This window comes from Dissoconium aciculare (genome assembly GCF_010015565.1).
Source record: "Dissoconium aciculare CBS 342.82 unplaced genomic scaffold K489scaffold_2, whole genome shotgun sequence".
In the NCBI taxonomy this organism is placed as follows: Eukaryota; Fungi; Ascomycota; class Dothideomycetes; order Mycosphaerellales; family Dissoconiaceae; genus Dissoconium; species Dissoconium aciculare.
Window position 1 is genome coordinate 473,497 of NW_022984952.1, and position 15,432 is coordinate 488,928.

The 15,432-nt window shown below is 54.5% G+C and overlaps 5 protein-coding genes across 5 annotated transcripts; 3 read left to right on the forward strand and 2 right to left on the reverse strand.

The window, feature by feature from the left end:
• Window positions 1-5,252: 5,252 nt before the first annotated feature.
• Window positions 5,253-7,029, forward strand: K489DRAFT_367214 (P-loop containing nucleoside triphosphate hydrolase protein; the record flags this gene model as incomplete). The annotated part of the gene is made up of 2 exons (XM_033602844.1): window positions 5,253-5,346; window positions 5,405-7,029. 2 exons carry the CDS (start codon window positions 5,253-5,255, stop codon window positions 7,027-7,029), a joined length of 1,719 nt encoding a protein of 572 aa, XP_033462978.1.
• A 132-nt stretch (window positions 7,030-7,161) lies between these two features.
• On the forward strand, window positions 7,162-8,058 carry K489DRAFT_312855 (uncharacterized protein; the record flags this gene model as incomplete). Its single annotated transcript, XM_033600893.1, has 1 exon — window positions 7,162-8,058. One exon carries the CDS (start codon window positions 7,162-7,164, stop codon window positions 8,056-8,058), a length of 897 nt encoding a protein of 298 aa, XP_033462979.1.
• Window positions 8,059-8,489: 431 nt separating this feature from the next.
• K489DRAFT_313038 (uncharacterized protein) lies at window positions 8,490-9,212 on the reverse strand (the record flags this gene model as incomplete). Its single annotated transcript, XM_033600906.1, has 2 exons — window positions 8,490-8,645; window positions 8,916-9,212. The coding sequence occupies 2 exons, from the start codon at window positions 9,210-9,212 to the stop codon at window positions 8,490-8,492; spliced, it is 453 nt and encodes a 150-aa protein (XP_033462980.1).
• Window positions 9,213-9,515: 303 nt separating this feature from the next.
• K489DRAFT_331461 (DUF676-domain-containing protein) lies at window positions 9,516-11,202 on the reverse strand. The gene is made up of 2 exons (XM_033602142.1): window positions 11,126-11,202; window positions 9,516-11,054 (listed from the first exon to the last, which is right to left on the reverse strand). Exons 1-2 carry the CDS (start codon window positions 11,173-11,175, stop codon window positions 9,776-9,778), a joined length of 1,329 nt encoding a protein of 442 aa, XP_033462981.1. The 5' UTR covers window positions 11,176-11,202; the 3' UTR covers window positions 9,516-9,775.
• A 788-nt stretch (window positions 11,203-11,990) lies between these two features.
• K489DRAFT_392341 (uncharacterized protein) lies at window positions 11,991-15,428 on the forward strand (the record flags this gene model as incomplete). Its single annotated transcript, XM_033606732.1, has 2 exons — window positions 11,991-14,313; window positions 15,372-15,428. Exons 1-2 carry the CDS (start codon window positions 12,340-12,342, stop codon window positions 15,426-15,428), a joined length of 2,031 nt encoding a protein of 676 aa, XP_033462982.1. The 5' UTR covers window positions 11,991-12,339.
• Between the last annotated feature and the right edge of the window lie 4 nt (window positions 15,429-15,432).

Genomic DNA, 15,432 nt, shown 5'->3' on the forward strand with positions numbered 1-15,432 from the left:
GACAGGTTCGAGGAGGCTTCCGCCTTGAGAGGATTTGCCTCTGTAATGTTGTGGCGTTTCCGATTCACGTGGACTCTCGAAGGCCTTTGGTATGGCCGGCACGGGTGGCACTATTTCCTCCTCCTCGCTATATTGGGCAGAGTTCGAGTGTGTGGATCTCTGCTTCGGAGTAGGTAGCCGGGATGTAGGAATGGAAGAATTCAGCAAGGACTGCATGCTTGTCTTTGAGTTCAAGCTCGGGGCATTCGTCATCGGCTGTCGCATTTCTGGAGAGGTTCGACCTGGCACAGGCGCCACCTCGTAAGATTTGCGAGGTGCTAGGCCTGGGCTCGCTTGCGCGTATCGTGGAAGCTCGATCTTCAAGGGAGGCAGCTCCTCTTGCGGTGTAGATGGCGCGTTTGCACCATTTGTTGGCATGGGCGGAGCTTGCATCATTGAGAGGCGCTGCAAACGTCGTGCGTCAGTGGGACTGATTGTTCGAGCGCCCAATCCCGATGCGCGTCCGGAGATGGTCGATTGGCGCCTGTTTCCAGAGGAGGAAGGGGTATGAGCACGATTGACGATGGAACCTTTGGTCGACGGGCGATTGTTGGGAGTGTTCACGTCCGGTTCTCTAGGCGGAGGCTGGAGGCTCTTGACTTTGTTTGCGCGAGATTGTGTGGTGGCCGTCAGGGTAGACAAGCGGGGCAATTCGTTGCCCGAACTTATCGATGGCTGCATAGTTGTCCTTCGCGAGGTTTTGTTCAGACTACCCGTTCTCGCAAGTGCAGGTTTCAGTATCGAGTCGGTGTGGGATGAAGGGAGCGGCTGGCTCGTCTTTCTGCCCTCCATCATCGAAGAGAGGATGCCAGGCCCTAACGATTTCCTCGGCTGCCTTGAACCTGCCCCTACTGGTGGTGGTGCGGGACCTGTAGGCGAGGGCGCTCGAGGTGCGGCACTTTGCCTCCTTGTCCGTAGTGATAACCCGCTACCGGTATGGCTTCCCATTGCATTGTCCTCCGGGACCAAGTTCGCAATTTGCTTGACGCCAGGCACCGCGCTCAGCCTTCTCCTCAAGCTGTGACTCCTCCTTACGCTCTGCTCTTGACCAGATGTCGGCTGTGGTAACGTTTGCTTGGCTATGGGTCGATCTCTCTCGGCCATTATGTTATTGTCTGCATCTCCGAGGAGACTTCGCCGGCCACCGATGGCGGGAAAGTCTGTGAGGAGAGGTCCAGGACCATCGTAACTAGCGATTGAATTCTGGAAATCGTCAAAGTTTACGGCCGGGATAAACTCAAACTGTTCGATGGACCGATTCACCGGCGTCATCGATGCAGCAGCGTCATTTGATGAGGTACGGGCGATAGACGAGCGGGAAGGATCGCCCCCGTTGCCGAAGAAGGGCTGTGAAATTGACGAATTGAGCGTATGAGTCCTGGTCATTGAGGATGAGTCGGATGTGGCGCTTGGGATTGAGGTAAAGCTTCCACTTGCAATACGGCTGTGTTCATTCAAGTCAGAATTGGATATTCTCATATCATATTTCCATCCTGCAGTAGACTACCTACCTCTTGCCTGGGCTCGGGAATTCCCTCGGTCCACTAGGGACTCTGGTGTGCTCGCGGACGGTACTCCTCCGTCTTTGACTAAAGCTTTGGCGTGAGTCTACCGGAACTCGGGTCGCAGAGGCTGGTAAGGAAGGCTTTCTAAAGGTGATTTCGCCAGGCTGTTCATTCTCGGTGGAGGTGCGTGGAATCTTCCGTCGGGCTCGCGATTCGGCTTTGTGGAGCGAATTTGTTAGCAAAGAGGGAAGTGATGTGGAGAGGCAGCGAGAGATATCAAGTCTTGAATGAGATGATGCTTACATTCTGTGCTGGAATCCTCCGGCATAGCTGCCCGCTCACGTTCGAGCGAGTATGCTTCTGCCCGTGTTCGCGGCTGGAGACGAGTTGCAACATCCATACCGGTGTGGCGGTCGTGTGCGGCCGGACACGACGGCCCAGCTCACAACTCAACGGATGGAGGTTCTCTCCAAATAATTATTACAGTACAGGTCTCCGCAGCTGCGAAGGACGTGGTGGTCTGGTTGTACCGGAGAGGACCGTCCCGCCGTTCCTATATGCTGCAAGAACGATTTATGGGATCCAAGGTTGTGCCTCCTCTCAACCGCGCTTCGGTAGAGGTATCCTCCCGCAGACGAGGATGGAAAACGCCTGAGCGGTGACCAGAGAGGCTCCTTGGGTTCCGTGCACTTGACCCTTCTCCTTCTATTGCTAGGATGGCGATTTTTGCCTTTCGAGGGCAGCAGACCGGCGTTCACGAACGAGTCGACATGCCTTCCCTGAGCGACAGAATAATGAAATTCTACCGAGCAGGATCCAAATGTGGTGCGATGGCGGTGATATCCTGAAAAGAGTCGAGACAGGTATCGAGAATCGCTCGAGCTGTTGAGCCAGGGTCAGGCGTTATGACAACGATGGCGGGCGGTATGGCAATTGTGGCACAGCGTGATTCCCATCAAGGAAGACGGAAGTTGGGAAGAGCGTAATGCTCACTTCCACATTGTTGTCGTACGGTGTTTGTTGTTGCAGGAGGAACTGCTGCAAAGCAAGAGCGGTCATGCAAGGAGACGCGCGTGTAAAGTGTGAAAGATGTTCAGGGCCAGGGTTCCAAAGGTTGCAGGTGTGAGACAAAAGCCCAGTAGTATGGGGGAAGGAGGAGCAGCGGCTCGGAGGTGAGGCGGTCGAGGCGGTAGAGGATAGTAGCACAACACAACAAAACACTTCCAACTGGAGGCCGGTAGTCACCTCGCGAGGAACCCTGAATTCACATCTGCATGTCTAAAAGGGAGTAGCACTACTGACAATAATTCAAAATTCAAAGGTGCGTCGACAAGATGATTCCCGATCGCTGCTGCCGGTGAAGCTGCTACAATTACGAGGAGGATGAGGAGGCTACAGAGCCAAAGTTTAGACCGCCAATGCAGCAGTGATGATCAATGGGCGAGAGCGATACGTACAGAAGATGTTTCAGTAATAATCACCACGACCGCACGCGCACAGCTGCCGATACAATTATTATGGGTAGATCACGCCCACGGACACAGTACACACACAGGTGCAAATACCTCAGCGTCTCGACTCAACTGATGGCCGATAATTTATCAGATGTGTCCAGGTGTGCCACTGCTGGGAAAACCAACCAACACTCGGTGAGACGACGGGTATCTCTCTCCACCTTACTTACATATGCATATACACACCTGTACATAGCAGCGGCCGGATCCTACGTTGTTCGCCAACCGGCTCTGGTGGGATACCTGTCCGAGGGGCTGGCAAAGCACGAGGGAACCTTGAAAGGCAAGTACAATCGGGGCACTGAAACCGGGCGGCAGATGATGAAATTTAGACTACTGCACGTATGTGCTGTGATTATTCCCTGTTCGTCCTCCCGCCATGCAAGATCCCTGACACCGGCGTGGAACAAGCATAGATTCCAACAATCTAGCAATAGTCCAGGGTGAAGAAACACAAAAATGCAGGTGTGGAGTCTTCTCGTGCATCGGTAGCAGGTGTAGCTCAACTCTTCACTCCGATGGACCGTGGTAATCAATGGCTGTATACTCCTTGCCCCTTTTCCACACTCCGATACTGACCAGGCTCCTTGATGACGAATCGACAAGGTACGTCTAACGACAATACATTGCATTCTACCTAAATACCTAGTAGTATCGGGGCGTATGGAAGACGGGATTCGACTTCACATACCGTACAACCACGACACCCTTGTTTATTTTCGCACAAACGGGCGGTCCACCAACCAGAAAAATCGTTCAGGGACACTGGACGCCAGTGGCTCGCGGACGCCTCAACAGAGTTCAGTCTAACCAAAGCGGCGCTTGATGCTTGCGTCTGCCACACGCACGCACATTCTCGCCGAGATCCCCTCCAGCTGGCATTATTATCATCGTCAATGACCAGGGCTTTTTAACACCCCAAGGAACAAGGGAAACATCATGCAAAGCAACGTCCACAAGATGTTGGGCTTTCGCTGCCCGAGTCAGACACCGGGAATACATTCTAGGGTCAAGACATCCGCGAGCCATGTGGTAGCGTTGGATATCATTCGACTCCTTTCCGTCGCCCCTCGTATCTCAGACACACGTTTACACCAATCGTCCGGTCCGCGACCGCTGTCGTCTCATCCGGTCCGCGTCGCGGCACGTGTTCAGTACAGGTTGCCATAATCCGCATTGAATATGAATGGGGGATGAATCGCATCACGGACAATACCTCGAGATGCTCTTGGCTCTGACATCGTGGCGCAGATCGAATCGTACAGCGTTGTACTCATCTTTGTAATACTTGTTACCTACCTAGGTATCTGGGTATCACTATAATTTTGTTTGAGGTTGGCATCGTTTCAAGGCCTGGGGGGGAGCTCTTATCGACACACCTATTCGCACGGTTCGCGCTCACGCCTGAGATGCTCTTAACATAGACCTCGCTGTGGGAATATCCTCACAGCTATGACCAGATATGCCAACTGTGCGAACCATCTGTATCTGATCGGCAATGAAATCGCAGTGCGTTGAGTTTCCGAAATATTCCCAAGATTTGTTCCAGGAAAACGCACTCTGCAACCCCCCCCATGGTGGTGCCCAAACCCTTACGAAACCCTAGTTCAGATTACTGCGCAGGTGCTGCTGATGGCGCAGAACGAATCACTCCCTTGCCGATGTTACCAAACTGGCATCAGTGCCGTCGAAGTCTTCTTATCCTCAGGCGACGGGTGATTTTGTGAACTCTCGCACCGCTTGAGCTAGTACTTGGATTCTGTAGGAATTAGTGATTTCAATGAACATCGATGTCTTGAAACGGAAACAATGACAACCCGGGCGGGCAGGACGATCATTCACGGCCCGGAGTACATGATAACCTGGCTGGATCGGGCCGAGGGCTTGCCCCCCACCATCATCATCACTGCGAAGAATTATCGATGTTTGCGAGTGCCCGCTCGTGCAGTCAAATTTATGTCGTCACTTGCGTTCCAATATTTCTGAAGACTTCTTCATCGCGCCCATTCGGTCGATGGGTGGAAGGTATAAAGAGCATCAGATCAAAGACGGAGCACAAAGTCGGGTAAAATCACGAAGGCCAGCGTGCAGATGCAACAAGTTGCAATCAAGAATTTAGTACTGTCGAATAGGACAACAGAAAGAATATAAGCATCCAGATCCGGAACGACATTCTCACCTTTTTTCCCGACACATGCCTCGAGATCCGTTGATAGCCCTGGTGGGCAAGCCTTCCTCTGGCAAAAGTACCACATTGAACTCACTCACCGACACGACTGCCAAAGTAGGTACGCCCGCCCGCCCTCACCTTTTCCACAGACAGCTGCTGACCAAGCCGTGACATAGGCAATTTCCCGTTCACCACTATAGATCCCAACCGCGCGGTCGGATATCTTCACATCCCGTGCGCCTGCTCAAGGGCGACTCTGCCAGGCAACGAGCCCACCGCTCCCGGGGACCCACTCCCTTTGTCGAAACGATGCAAACCCAATTACGGCGCATGTCAACAGGGCGTCCGCAGCGTACCCATCGAGCTCCTCGACGTAGCAGGCCTAGTCCCTGGTGCGCACCAAGGTAAAGGCTTGGGCAATCGTTTCCTTGACGACCTTCGGCATGCGGACGCGTTGATCCACGTCGTCGATGTGAGCGGCACGACTGATGCCGAGGGCAAAGCCACACGGGGCTACGATCCATCCCACGACATTGTATGGTTGCGGTCGGAAATCGTCAATTGGGTGCTTGGGAATCTGATGCAGAAATGGGGCGGCATCAAGCGGAGACATATCGCGATCAAAGCCACCGCGGTGGAGACATTGCAAGGCCAATTCTCAGGCTACGGATCTAACGCCGCGGTCGTGGCGCGCACGTTGGACAAGATGGGTCTCAAAACGCCGCTGCAGGATTGGTCCGATGCGACGGTCGAGAGTGTGGTCAACGCGTTTGTGGACGAGAAGTTCCCTACTGTGCTCGCCCTGAACAAAATCGACCACGCAGACGCGGACAAGAACGTCTCCAAGATCGCCAAAGCGGAGCCTCCAGAACGGATCGTCTTATGCAGTGCCATCTCGGAAGTCTTCCTTCGTCGTCTGGTGAAGCAAGGGTTTGTCCGATATATCCCGGGCTCGGAATTTGTCGACACGCGCGAGGATCTCATAGAACAGGGCGAGGAAGATGGCGGAGGCCTCAAGGAACTGGACGAGAAGCTCAAGACGCGCATCGAGAACCTCAAAGATATGGTGTTATATCGCTTCGGAAGCACGGGCGTCAATCAAGTCCTCACGCGTGCGTCCGAAGTCCTAGGATTGACACCTGTGTTTCCTGTGCGAAACATCGGATCCTTCGGCAGTGGCGAGGCGGGCGCAGTTGGAGAGAAGGCGGCAGTGTTCCGAGACTGTGTATTGGTCAAGAAAGGTAGTACCGTAGGGGATGTGTATCGAAAAGTCATGGGCGACGCACCTTTGGCATTTGTGGAGACGGTGGGCGGAGTGCGGGTCAGCGAAGATGATGAAGTTGCAGTGGGCAAGAACGATGTGAGCCTTCTCCCCGCCTATCCTAGAAAATATTTACTGATCCTCAAATCCCTAGATATTATCTTTCAAGGTTGGCCGAGCATGAGATTTGGGTTGATGGATGGCTTGCGATGGACGGATCACGGCGCGGCAATAGAATGCATTCTACAATTCAGGAGAAATACCTATCAGCACCATACGGCGACAATCGGGCAGTACCGACAATGTTGTGCTTTGGTGCACTGTTCACATTCGCCAGAGACGAGTGCAGGAGTCAATATATTTGTATTTCCTGGGCTTGATCCATGGGTACATCTGTGCAAATGCGGTAATTATGTATCGCGGTCAAATGCTGTAACAGAATCATGGCCGAGGAGACCCTGTGTTGATCATGCCCCTCCGAAACGACCCCAGGAATTGTTGGTGCCAAGCATCAACTCCAGCTGTCCAATTCAAGACTGATGCGATTGGACTTTGATGTATATTGCAATCCTGTACAGAAGTCTCTCGAATTGCTATCACGTCCGTCTCCAAATATAGTCAAAAAAAGCAGACATAACGGACGTGTACCATCCGTGATCACAGCCTTTCATCATGGATCCTTTCAGCTCCGAAGGCGAGCTCGTCAACATCCATACCGCCTTCATCCAGGGCCAATACCAAAATGTCCTCGACGACTTCGACGCTTCCGACTTCTCCGACAGCAACAAACTCCCCATCCAGATCCTCCGATACCGCGCCCAATGCGCCCTCGGCCGATACGATGAAGTCCTGAGCGCCATCAGCGACAGCGACGCCAAACGCACCCCGGACCTCGCCGCCGCCAGACTCCTCGCCGCCTACTCCCAGAAACCCAGCGAGAAACTCGCCGCCGAAGCCGAGAGCCTCGCAGCTTCGTCCGGCGACAACCTCACCGTGCAACTCCTCGCCGGCACCGTGCTCGCGCGCGCCGGGAACTCCGAACAAGCACTCGCCCTCCTCTCCAAACACCAAGGCTCGCTCGACGCCGTCGCGCTCCTCGTCCAGATCCACCTCTCCCAGAACCGCACCGACCTCGCGCTGAAGGAGGCCCGAAGCGCGCGCAGCTTCGCCCAGGATGCGCTATTAGTCAACCTCGCCGAGAGCTGGATCGGCGTGCGGCAAGGCGGCGACAACTACCAGAAGGCATACTACGTGTTCGAGGAGCTGGCCGGCGCGCCGAGCTCGTCGTCGGCGGCCTCGTTGGTCGCACAGGCCGTGAGCGAACTGCACTTGGGCCGGACGGAGGAGGCGCAGACGGCGCTGGACCAGGCGTTGGCGCTGGAGCCGGAGAACACGGCGGCGTTGGCGAACAAGATCGTCCTCGAGACGATTGTGGGGAGGGATACACAGGAGTTGGTGCAGACGCTGCAGAAGGCGGATCAAGAGCATGAGTTGTTGGTCGACCTGGCGGCGAAGAGGGAGGCGTTCCAGGCGGCGTTGGCGAAATACTCGCCCAAGTTTGTTTCATAGATGGGAATGATGAAAAAATGAAATGAGTCCCTTTTTCCCTTCCCCTGTCGACTTACAAAAGACTATGATGATGACTGCTCTTACGATGCGAACATGCAGATGGAAGAAAACCAAAGAGCCTCAGGATGTTGAATGTCTGGGCATGTCTCCGCCAGACTTCATCGTCTCACTCGAAGATAGAGATGAAAAGGAAGAAAAAAGTTCTCAGTATCAGGAGGACATGAAATGGGTTGGTACCGCTGCGATCATCAGATGCTCAATCAAAGCCGCTCTACGTTCCCGTCACAACGCCTTTGATGATACCACACGACCCAGGTAGTCCTGTCGAAAAGTACAACACTGGAATAATTCCCTCATCTCCTGAAAATAACCTCCTCGCTACTCTCCAGCCCCTCTCATCCTCACCGAAATCGAAATATCCATCCGAACATCTAAAAGACCAACAGCGCCGCCCTGGCAGTCAACCCAGCCAAGACCAACGAACTCGTCGCGAACAGATAGAACCGGCGAATGACCGGATCGTTGACCAGGGACTGATAGAAGGAATGCGCGACGCGGAGACCCACGTAACCCCAGGCGGCGTATTGCTGGACGGGGGAAGGAAAACCCACAAACGCGTTAGTCTCGGGCGCTCATCACAGGAAGACAACAGGCACGCACAAAGGCCGGTGCACATTGACGTTGCCCATCATCATTTCAACCGGATCGTTCTGTAGAATCAAAAGAAGAAAAACGACAATGTACCATGACACGTCTCTGAGCATCGTCCGGCCCCCAAGCCCTCTCACCCCTCTCCCCTTCCCCGATCCCTCTCAATTCAAAAAAGAAAGAAAAGAAATCAAAGCCATAAAACTTACCGTGCCCAAACTCGCATCGCCCGCCACCGCCAACGCCAGCACGACGGCATAGAAAACCGTCGGCTGCTCGTGCAGATGGGCGAAGTTCGCCGCGACGTTCGTGACGTGCGGCGGGAACTTCGCTTCCATCTCGGCCTTGGCCCTCGAAGGGTTCCTCAGGTTGATCTTGTATTTGCTGAAGGCCGGGATCCGCGTCGCGTAGAGCCAGATCTCCATGGCGAAGGTCCAGGCTGCGAGGCTCAGGACGGGGCGGAGGAGGAGAGTGTTGATTGGATACGGAGGGGTGGGGAGGGCCATCTTTTTGGTCTTGTTGGGTTTGGGTTTGGGTTTGGGCGGTTGTTCGTTTTTTTCAACTTGGGGAGTTTGGTGAGGGGAGGAGGAGTGAGGTTGGAGATGGGTGGATTGCTTTGGGGAGGAGGAGGGAAGAAAGAGGGCAGGATGATAGGATGTTTGAACTCCATTCATTATTATTAATCGGAGAATGGGGAATTTGGTGGTGGCTTGAAGTTTCGTCACAGATAGAAATGCTGTTGCCTGCGAGGAAGCAGCTCCACACAGAGAGATCGCTACGCTTGAGCACAGTGCGCATTGTCGTCAGCTGACATTGGATGGTATACCGACGCCGAACTCGTTTCAAATATACAGATGGGAGCAAGCCAATTGACATTTCTGTCATCTTGTCCGCCGAAGAGATGTACCAGCGCTGTATCAATTTCATTCATCTGTGACCAAATCTAAATAGTCTGGAAAACACATCATCCTTATTTCCTTCATCCCATCCGTCGCCCAAAGAATTCGACAACCGCATCACGCCAATCCGTCAAGACAAATGAAAGACGAATTTACCCAAAGCAATCGTCTTATACCTCGAACCCTCGCGCCCAATGTGCCACCACCACTTTGCCTTCTGTGAAACTCCCGCGTGGCGTCCGGACGATGATGGCCGCGTGGGTATGCCGCACCCGGCGGATGTGGCACTCGTATTTCGCGATGTCGAGCGAGTTCAACCCGTCGATGATGTCGAATTGATCCTTGGTGAGGGCCAGAATCGGCCAGGGGCCGCCGTGTTCACGGGCCCGTTCGCGCTTGCTGAGTTCGATGGCGGGTTTGGCGCCCTCGGGGATTTCGCTGGCGGGGACCGATTCGGGGGGCGGCGTCGGCAGGTAGCCGGGGTTCTTCGAGTTCATGGAGCGCTCGCTGATGTGGTCGCGCACGGCGTTGGCTTCTTCGAGGAGCTTCTGGCGGTAGCGGCTCAGGTCGAAGACTTTGCCGGACTCGTGTTGTTTCAGGCGTTGGCCGGATTGCACGGTCTGCCAGCCGGCGTTGAGGAGGAAGAGGGGGATGACGAGCGGGAGCATGACGCCGACGACCATGTACATCTGCACGCTTTTGATCGTCCGGGTGTCGATGTACGTCCATTTTTGGTAGGTCGTTAGTTCGTCCCGGACGGACTTTTTGGGCACCGAGGGCCGCGCGGGATCCAAGATTACTTCCAGCTCGCCTTCGGGTTGGTTCGGCAGGTAGTAGACTTGTACTCGGTTGAAATCGACGTAGGGGTTGACGCGGCTGAAGTATGCTGACCAATACGGGACACTTCGGTCATTCATGGTGTTGGCGTAGATGGATTTGTTCTTGAACATTTTCAACCCCTTGACGAAAATGCTGGTCGGATCCGCCATGATCGTAAGCAGCGGACGACCGGTGCCTCGGAAATTGTCGGTGATGAAGATTTGTTGACCCGAATTTCCCAATGTCCTCCCCCCCAGATAATTCCATATCGACGTCCGCCAGCTGGCCATGGGCGCGCGAATCCCAACATGAGGCGACGCGAATGTGGTGAAATTTACGGGCTCGTACTTGTCGAAGAATCCGTTTTTGTAGAGAAGTCCGACGGCATATCGCGAGACGAGTCCTCCTAGAGAATATCCGGTGATGCTGATCTTCTTCAACTTTGCGCCCTGCTTCTCTAGCGACGCCACTTCGTTCTCGATCTCGTGCGTGACGCGCTCGCCGCCAATATCGACGCCATCGTATGTGTTGTTGCTCTCGTTGCTCTTCACCACCAGGATGTGAACTTCTGGATGTTGTGCTTCTAGTGTGTCTCGGACGTAGCGAAGGTGATCGGGCGTTCCCCAGAAGCTATTCAGATGCAGAATATGGTCAGACTCTCATGCCGGTCGCGATCAAACACTGCTGGCGCGCGCACTGACCCGTGAACCAAGACCGCGATGTGTTCAACGTCTTGCGGTTTGGGAGCCATGATGCGTCCTGTGGAGAGCGACGGGCGGTTGCGCTTCTCAAATGCCGTGCCGTCGATCTATGTCTGATCGCCTGTCGGGCCAGAGTTTGAGACCAAAGTGCGCGCGTGGATGAGGGAGACGACGACGATAACGTGGGATTTCGGAAGTGTATGCGCGCGAAAACAAAGCGGAAGAGGAGCGGCGGCGGCGGTATGATATATGTGATGATATCGAAAACGTGCTATGGCCGAGGTGAGGGATCCTACCAATTTTGGCACATTGATATGAACGACAGTTGGCGCGAATTGCTCCGGTGGACTCTACTGAGACGACAAGTCTATGTGGAGTTGACGACTTCCCTAAATATGTATGTTGAAGGGTGCAGGTGTAGAGAGTTCTCCATATCGCTTGGGCAGTGTACAGGAAACGAACGGAGGATTCAAGATGCGTATGATCAACGTCATCGTCAGGTAATCGTCAGTCACAATCAAATGCTACGACATACTAGTAATAAAGCCGAGCCCCGGCGGAGGCTTTCTCTGCCCGGAGCCCCGGCCGTAATTATAATAATAATAATCATAGGGAACTGGACCGAACTCATGGGAAAGCTTGTTTCTGTGTGGAGCGATCATGTGCCATGGAATACATCAATGTACTGGAATATCGTCCGTGGTATCGTCAAATGGATGGTCCGTCACAGGTCCAAGGCACAAGAGACTCCCCAGCCCGCGCAACGTGTAATGCAACTCCCTGCATAACTGGGATCAACGGAGGTTGTGCATGCATAGTGACCATCACCACCAGGGCTGGCGAACTGTCCGTACCAGACAGACGACACAGTCACCGCAATCATCGTACCTGCATATATTCCAAGGCGAGCAACGACCATACATATATCATCAATCGCTCACCGGACTGGCTCGCATGTCATCGGGCTAGTTAACACCTGGGCAGCATCCCAACCCGCGATGGTTTTGGCTGTGTAGTAGTATACCTCGACGACTTTCCAACGACACCACGGGAAGTATAGATATCCACACACATCGCCGGTTCGAAGATACTAGATAGTTCATCGCCGCGGTCACTCCATATATCTAGCATGCCCAGGCGTGCCCAAATTGGATGCATGCAGCGGCGTGCTTGATGACACTCTCTACGCCTGGCACGATTCTCCATCCGGCGCCATGGTGTTCACAACGACAAACCTCTTCAAGACCATTCCATGTCCAGAAGGCGTTAAATGCTCTTTGACACATTGCATCTTTTCTCATGACCCACAACCGAAGCAAGTCCAAGACAAACCTACAAGCGTCATCTCGTCGCTGCCCGTGAAGGAAAGCGTCCCTTCACCTCGACTAGAGACTTCAGAACCGGCGACCAAACGTCGTAAAATCACATATGGCAGTCTGGCGGAGAAACCATTAAGCCGCGCCGATCAAATTCGCAACCAACTGGCGGCTGTTCGGTCAGGCGGCTCCAATGCTGCTACACATAATTCCGCGACCGAAAAGGAACCCGCGAACAATGCCGGCCAAACGACTGCACCTGCGACGTCGAGTAGGCCTATTTCTCCCCCGATAGTGTCAAAGCCTCGAACAACTCCAACTCCAGGCCAAACAGGGGCGCATAAGCCAGCGTCTTCCATTGTGGTCAAACCCGAAACCAAAGTAGAGAATCTTAACCCCAGACTCATTCCTCATGATCCCGCTGGCCACGCGAAGCGATCACTCTATCTCAAGCATCTCCATGGCGAGGTTGCTCGTCTTAACAGAGAAGTGGTCGGGAAAGTCCCCCATGACTTGGAAGGCCAGCTCCCTTTGAGTGCACAAGCGGTAATTAAACTTGTTCTTGACGAGGAAGAAAAGGTAGCCCGCGACCAGCCTTCGGTATACGGGAATGTCATCAAGCAACGTCTGTTCCAACTCAAGAAGATCTCCGTGGAAGATTGGATTACGCAGGTGAGAAGCGTCTTGCCGGCTTCGAAGTCGCAGGCAAGATCAAAAGATGAGAAACCCATCGACACGCGCATGAACTTGGATGAAGAAGTGTTGATCCTGCCGCATCTCATCACCGACCAGTCAAAACTGGTTGGTTTCGAATACATCACGGAACCACCTTCAGCAGAAAGTATCGCTTCGGCCGTGACTGGAGTAGAGCACAGCCACAACTATGAAGAGTGCGATCGATGTGCTGCACGCTTTCAAGTATTCCCTGATCGCAATGACGAGGGTCTGCTCGCTTCTAATGGTCCATGCCGGTATCATCCAAATCGAAAGACTTTCCCTCCACGACAAAAGACGGATCGGGAGACGGGACCGCAACAGGCATATTATCCATGCTGCATGCAAAATGTGGGCGCTGCTGGGTGTACTTCGAATGACGATCATGTTTTTAAGACAACGAGCCCAGGCCGACTTGCAGCTGTCCTGCCATTTATCACTACGCCTGAGAACGATCGTCCCGCCCGAGATCGAGACGGCAAGACCGTCAAAGCGGTCACATTCGATTGTGAAATGGGCTATACCGTCTACGGCATGGAGCTGATACGCCTGACGGCTGTGAGCTGGCCTGAAAACAAAGACCTGTTGGATGTTCTCGTGCGGCCTCTCGGCGCCGTCATCGATCTCAACAGCCGCTTCTCAGGTGTCTTCTCGGAACACTTCCGCGATGCGATTCCCTTTGACGAATGGAGCGCATCGTCAGCAGGAAGTCGTAAACCCAACAAACCACCACCCAAGGATTCCGCCACCACTACCACCACCACTCCATCCCAACTCCCCATCGTCGACTGCCCCCAACGCGCCCGAAGCCTCCTTTGTAGCTTCCTCACCCCAAAAACCCCTCTCATCGGCCACGCCATCAACAACGACCTCAACGCCGTCCGCCTCTGCCACCCCACCATCATCGACACCGTGATCCTCTACCCCCACCCCCGCGGCCTACCCATGCGTCTGGGCCTCCGCGCCCTGAGCCACCGCATGCTCAACCGTGCGATCCAAACCGGCGGCGCGCAGGGCCACGACTCCCGCGAAGACGCCGTCGCGACGGCCGATCTCGTCCGCGTGAAAGTCGGAGAGAAGTGGAAGCAGATGAGGGCTACGGGGTGGAAATTGGTCGATGGGGAAATCGTCCCGCCGCCGCGGAAACCGACGAATATGGTGGTGGATGACGGGAGGGATCCTGACCTGCTCGGAGCGACGGCCGCGGGCGGGAAGAGGAAGAGGGATGGCGACGATGAGCAGGAGAATTGAGAGGGCAGCGATGGTAACCCCAGAACCTTGTGATATCGGAGGAATGTACACTACGAATAGCAAGGAAATAACGTTCTGAGCTCTATTGAGCACCACAGGCCACTTCAACTCGTTTCGGAACTCGTTCTCTGAAATCGTGAAGTCCAACCTCCTCCAACATCAGAAGCGAAAACCCTAATGCATGACGTCCGGGGTGACTGGTGAACAGCATCTGCAGCTGGTGAGCGAGATCACCCAATGACGACTGTGTAGTGGTATTCCGCATCCCGTCAAATCGTATCCCGACGACGACCAAACGAGACCAATGTTCTTTCCCAAAAATGGCATCTCCAATCAAAGCCGCCGCCAGTGATGAGCACGCCACGGGCCCCTCCTCACCACCACCACTCGTCCCCCCGACCATGAAAATGCTCATCTTCAAAAGCTTCCCCGATCTCCGCGAATTCCGACATCCGGCCCTCTGGGTCCATTTCCCTCGGGATGAAAACGACCGGCCGAAGAAGGACCGGCTGCGCACCGCCGAGCTTGGCCATGGCGTCGTCGCAGTCGACGACGGAGACGGAGACGGGGAAGAATACTGTCTCCTGGTCCAAGTCACGGGTTCACGGGGGTTCTTCGCCTATGATTGCTCACGGAGCGATTTGCGCATGGCCGAGCCGACCAGCTCTGCCTCTCCTCCCGATCGTGGTGGGGATGATCATCGGACTGCGGGGGTTTCTTCAATCATCAATTCATCCGGGGTTTCACACCGGCCGGTGCCCGCCAAGGGGATTCCCATCCCGCTTCTCGTCCCGGATCGTCTTCGGGACAGCGGCGTCGGGCAGGAGGTGAGGTCGCTCATCCTGTCCACTCTCGAGGGAACTCCGGTTGAGAACGCGGACCCGGAGTTTAATTGCCAGACTTGGACGGAGTTGGCGCTCCGGGGTTTGTGGAAGGTTCGGGTCTTGGACGACGCGGGGTTCGAGAGGGCGGTGGAGGAACTCATCGATGGGATCGACGAGGCGGAGGACGATGAGCTGTGAGGAG

Bases quoted from the DNA above. Each gene is read 5' to 3' on its own strand.
- K489DRAFT_331461 (XM_033602142.1), bottom strand. From the start codon at position 11,175: ATGGCTCCCAAACCGCAAGACGTTGAACACATCGCGGTCTTGGTTCAC. The intron at 11,055-11,125 runs GTCAGTGCGCGC...GCATCTGAATAG, and splicing joins ATCGCGGTCTTGGTTCACGG to CTTCTGGGGAACGCCCGATC.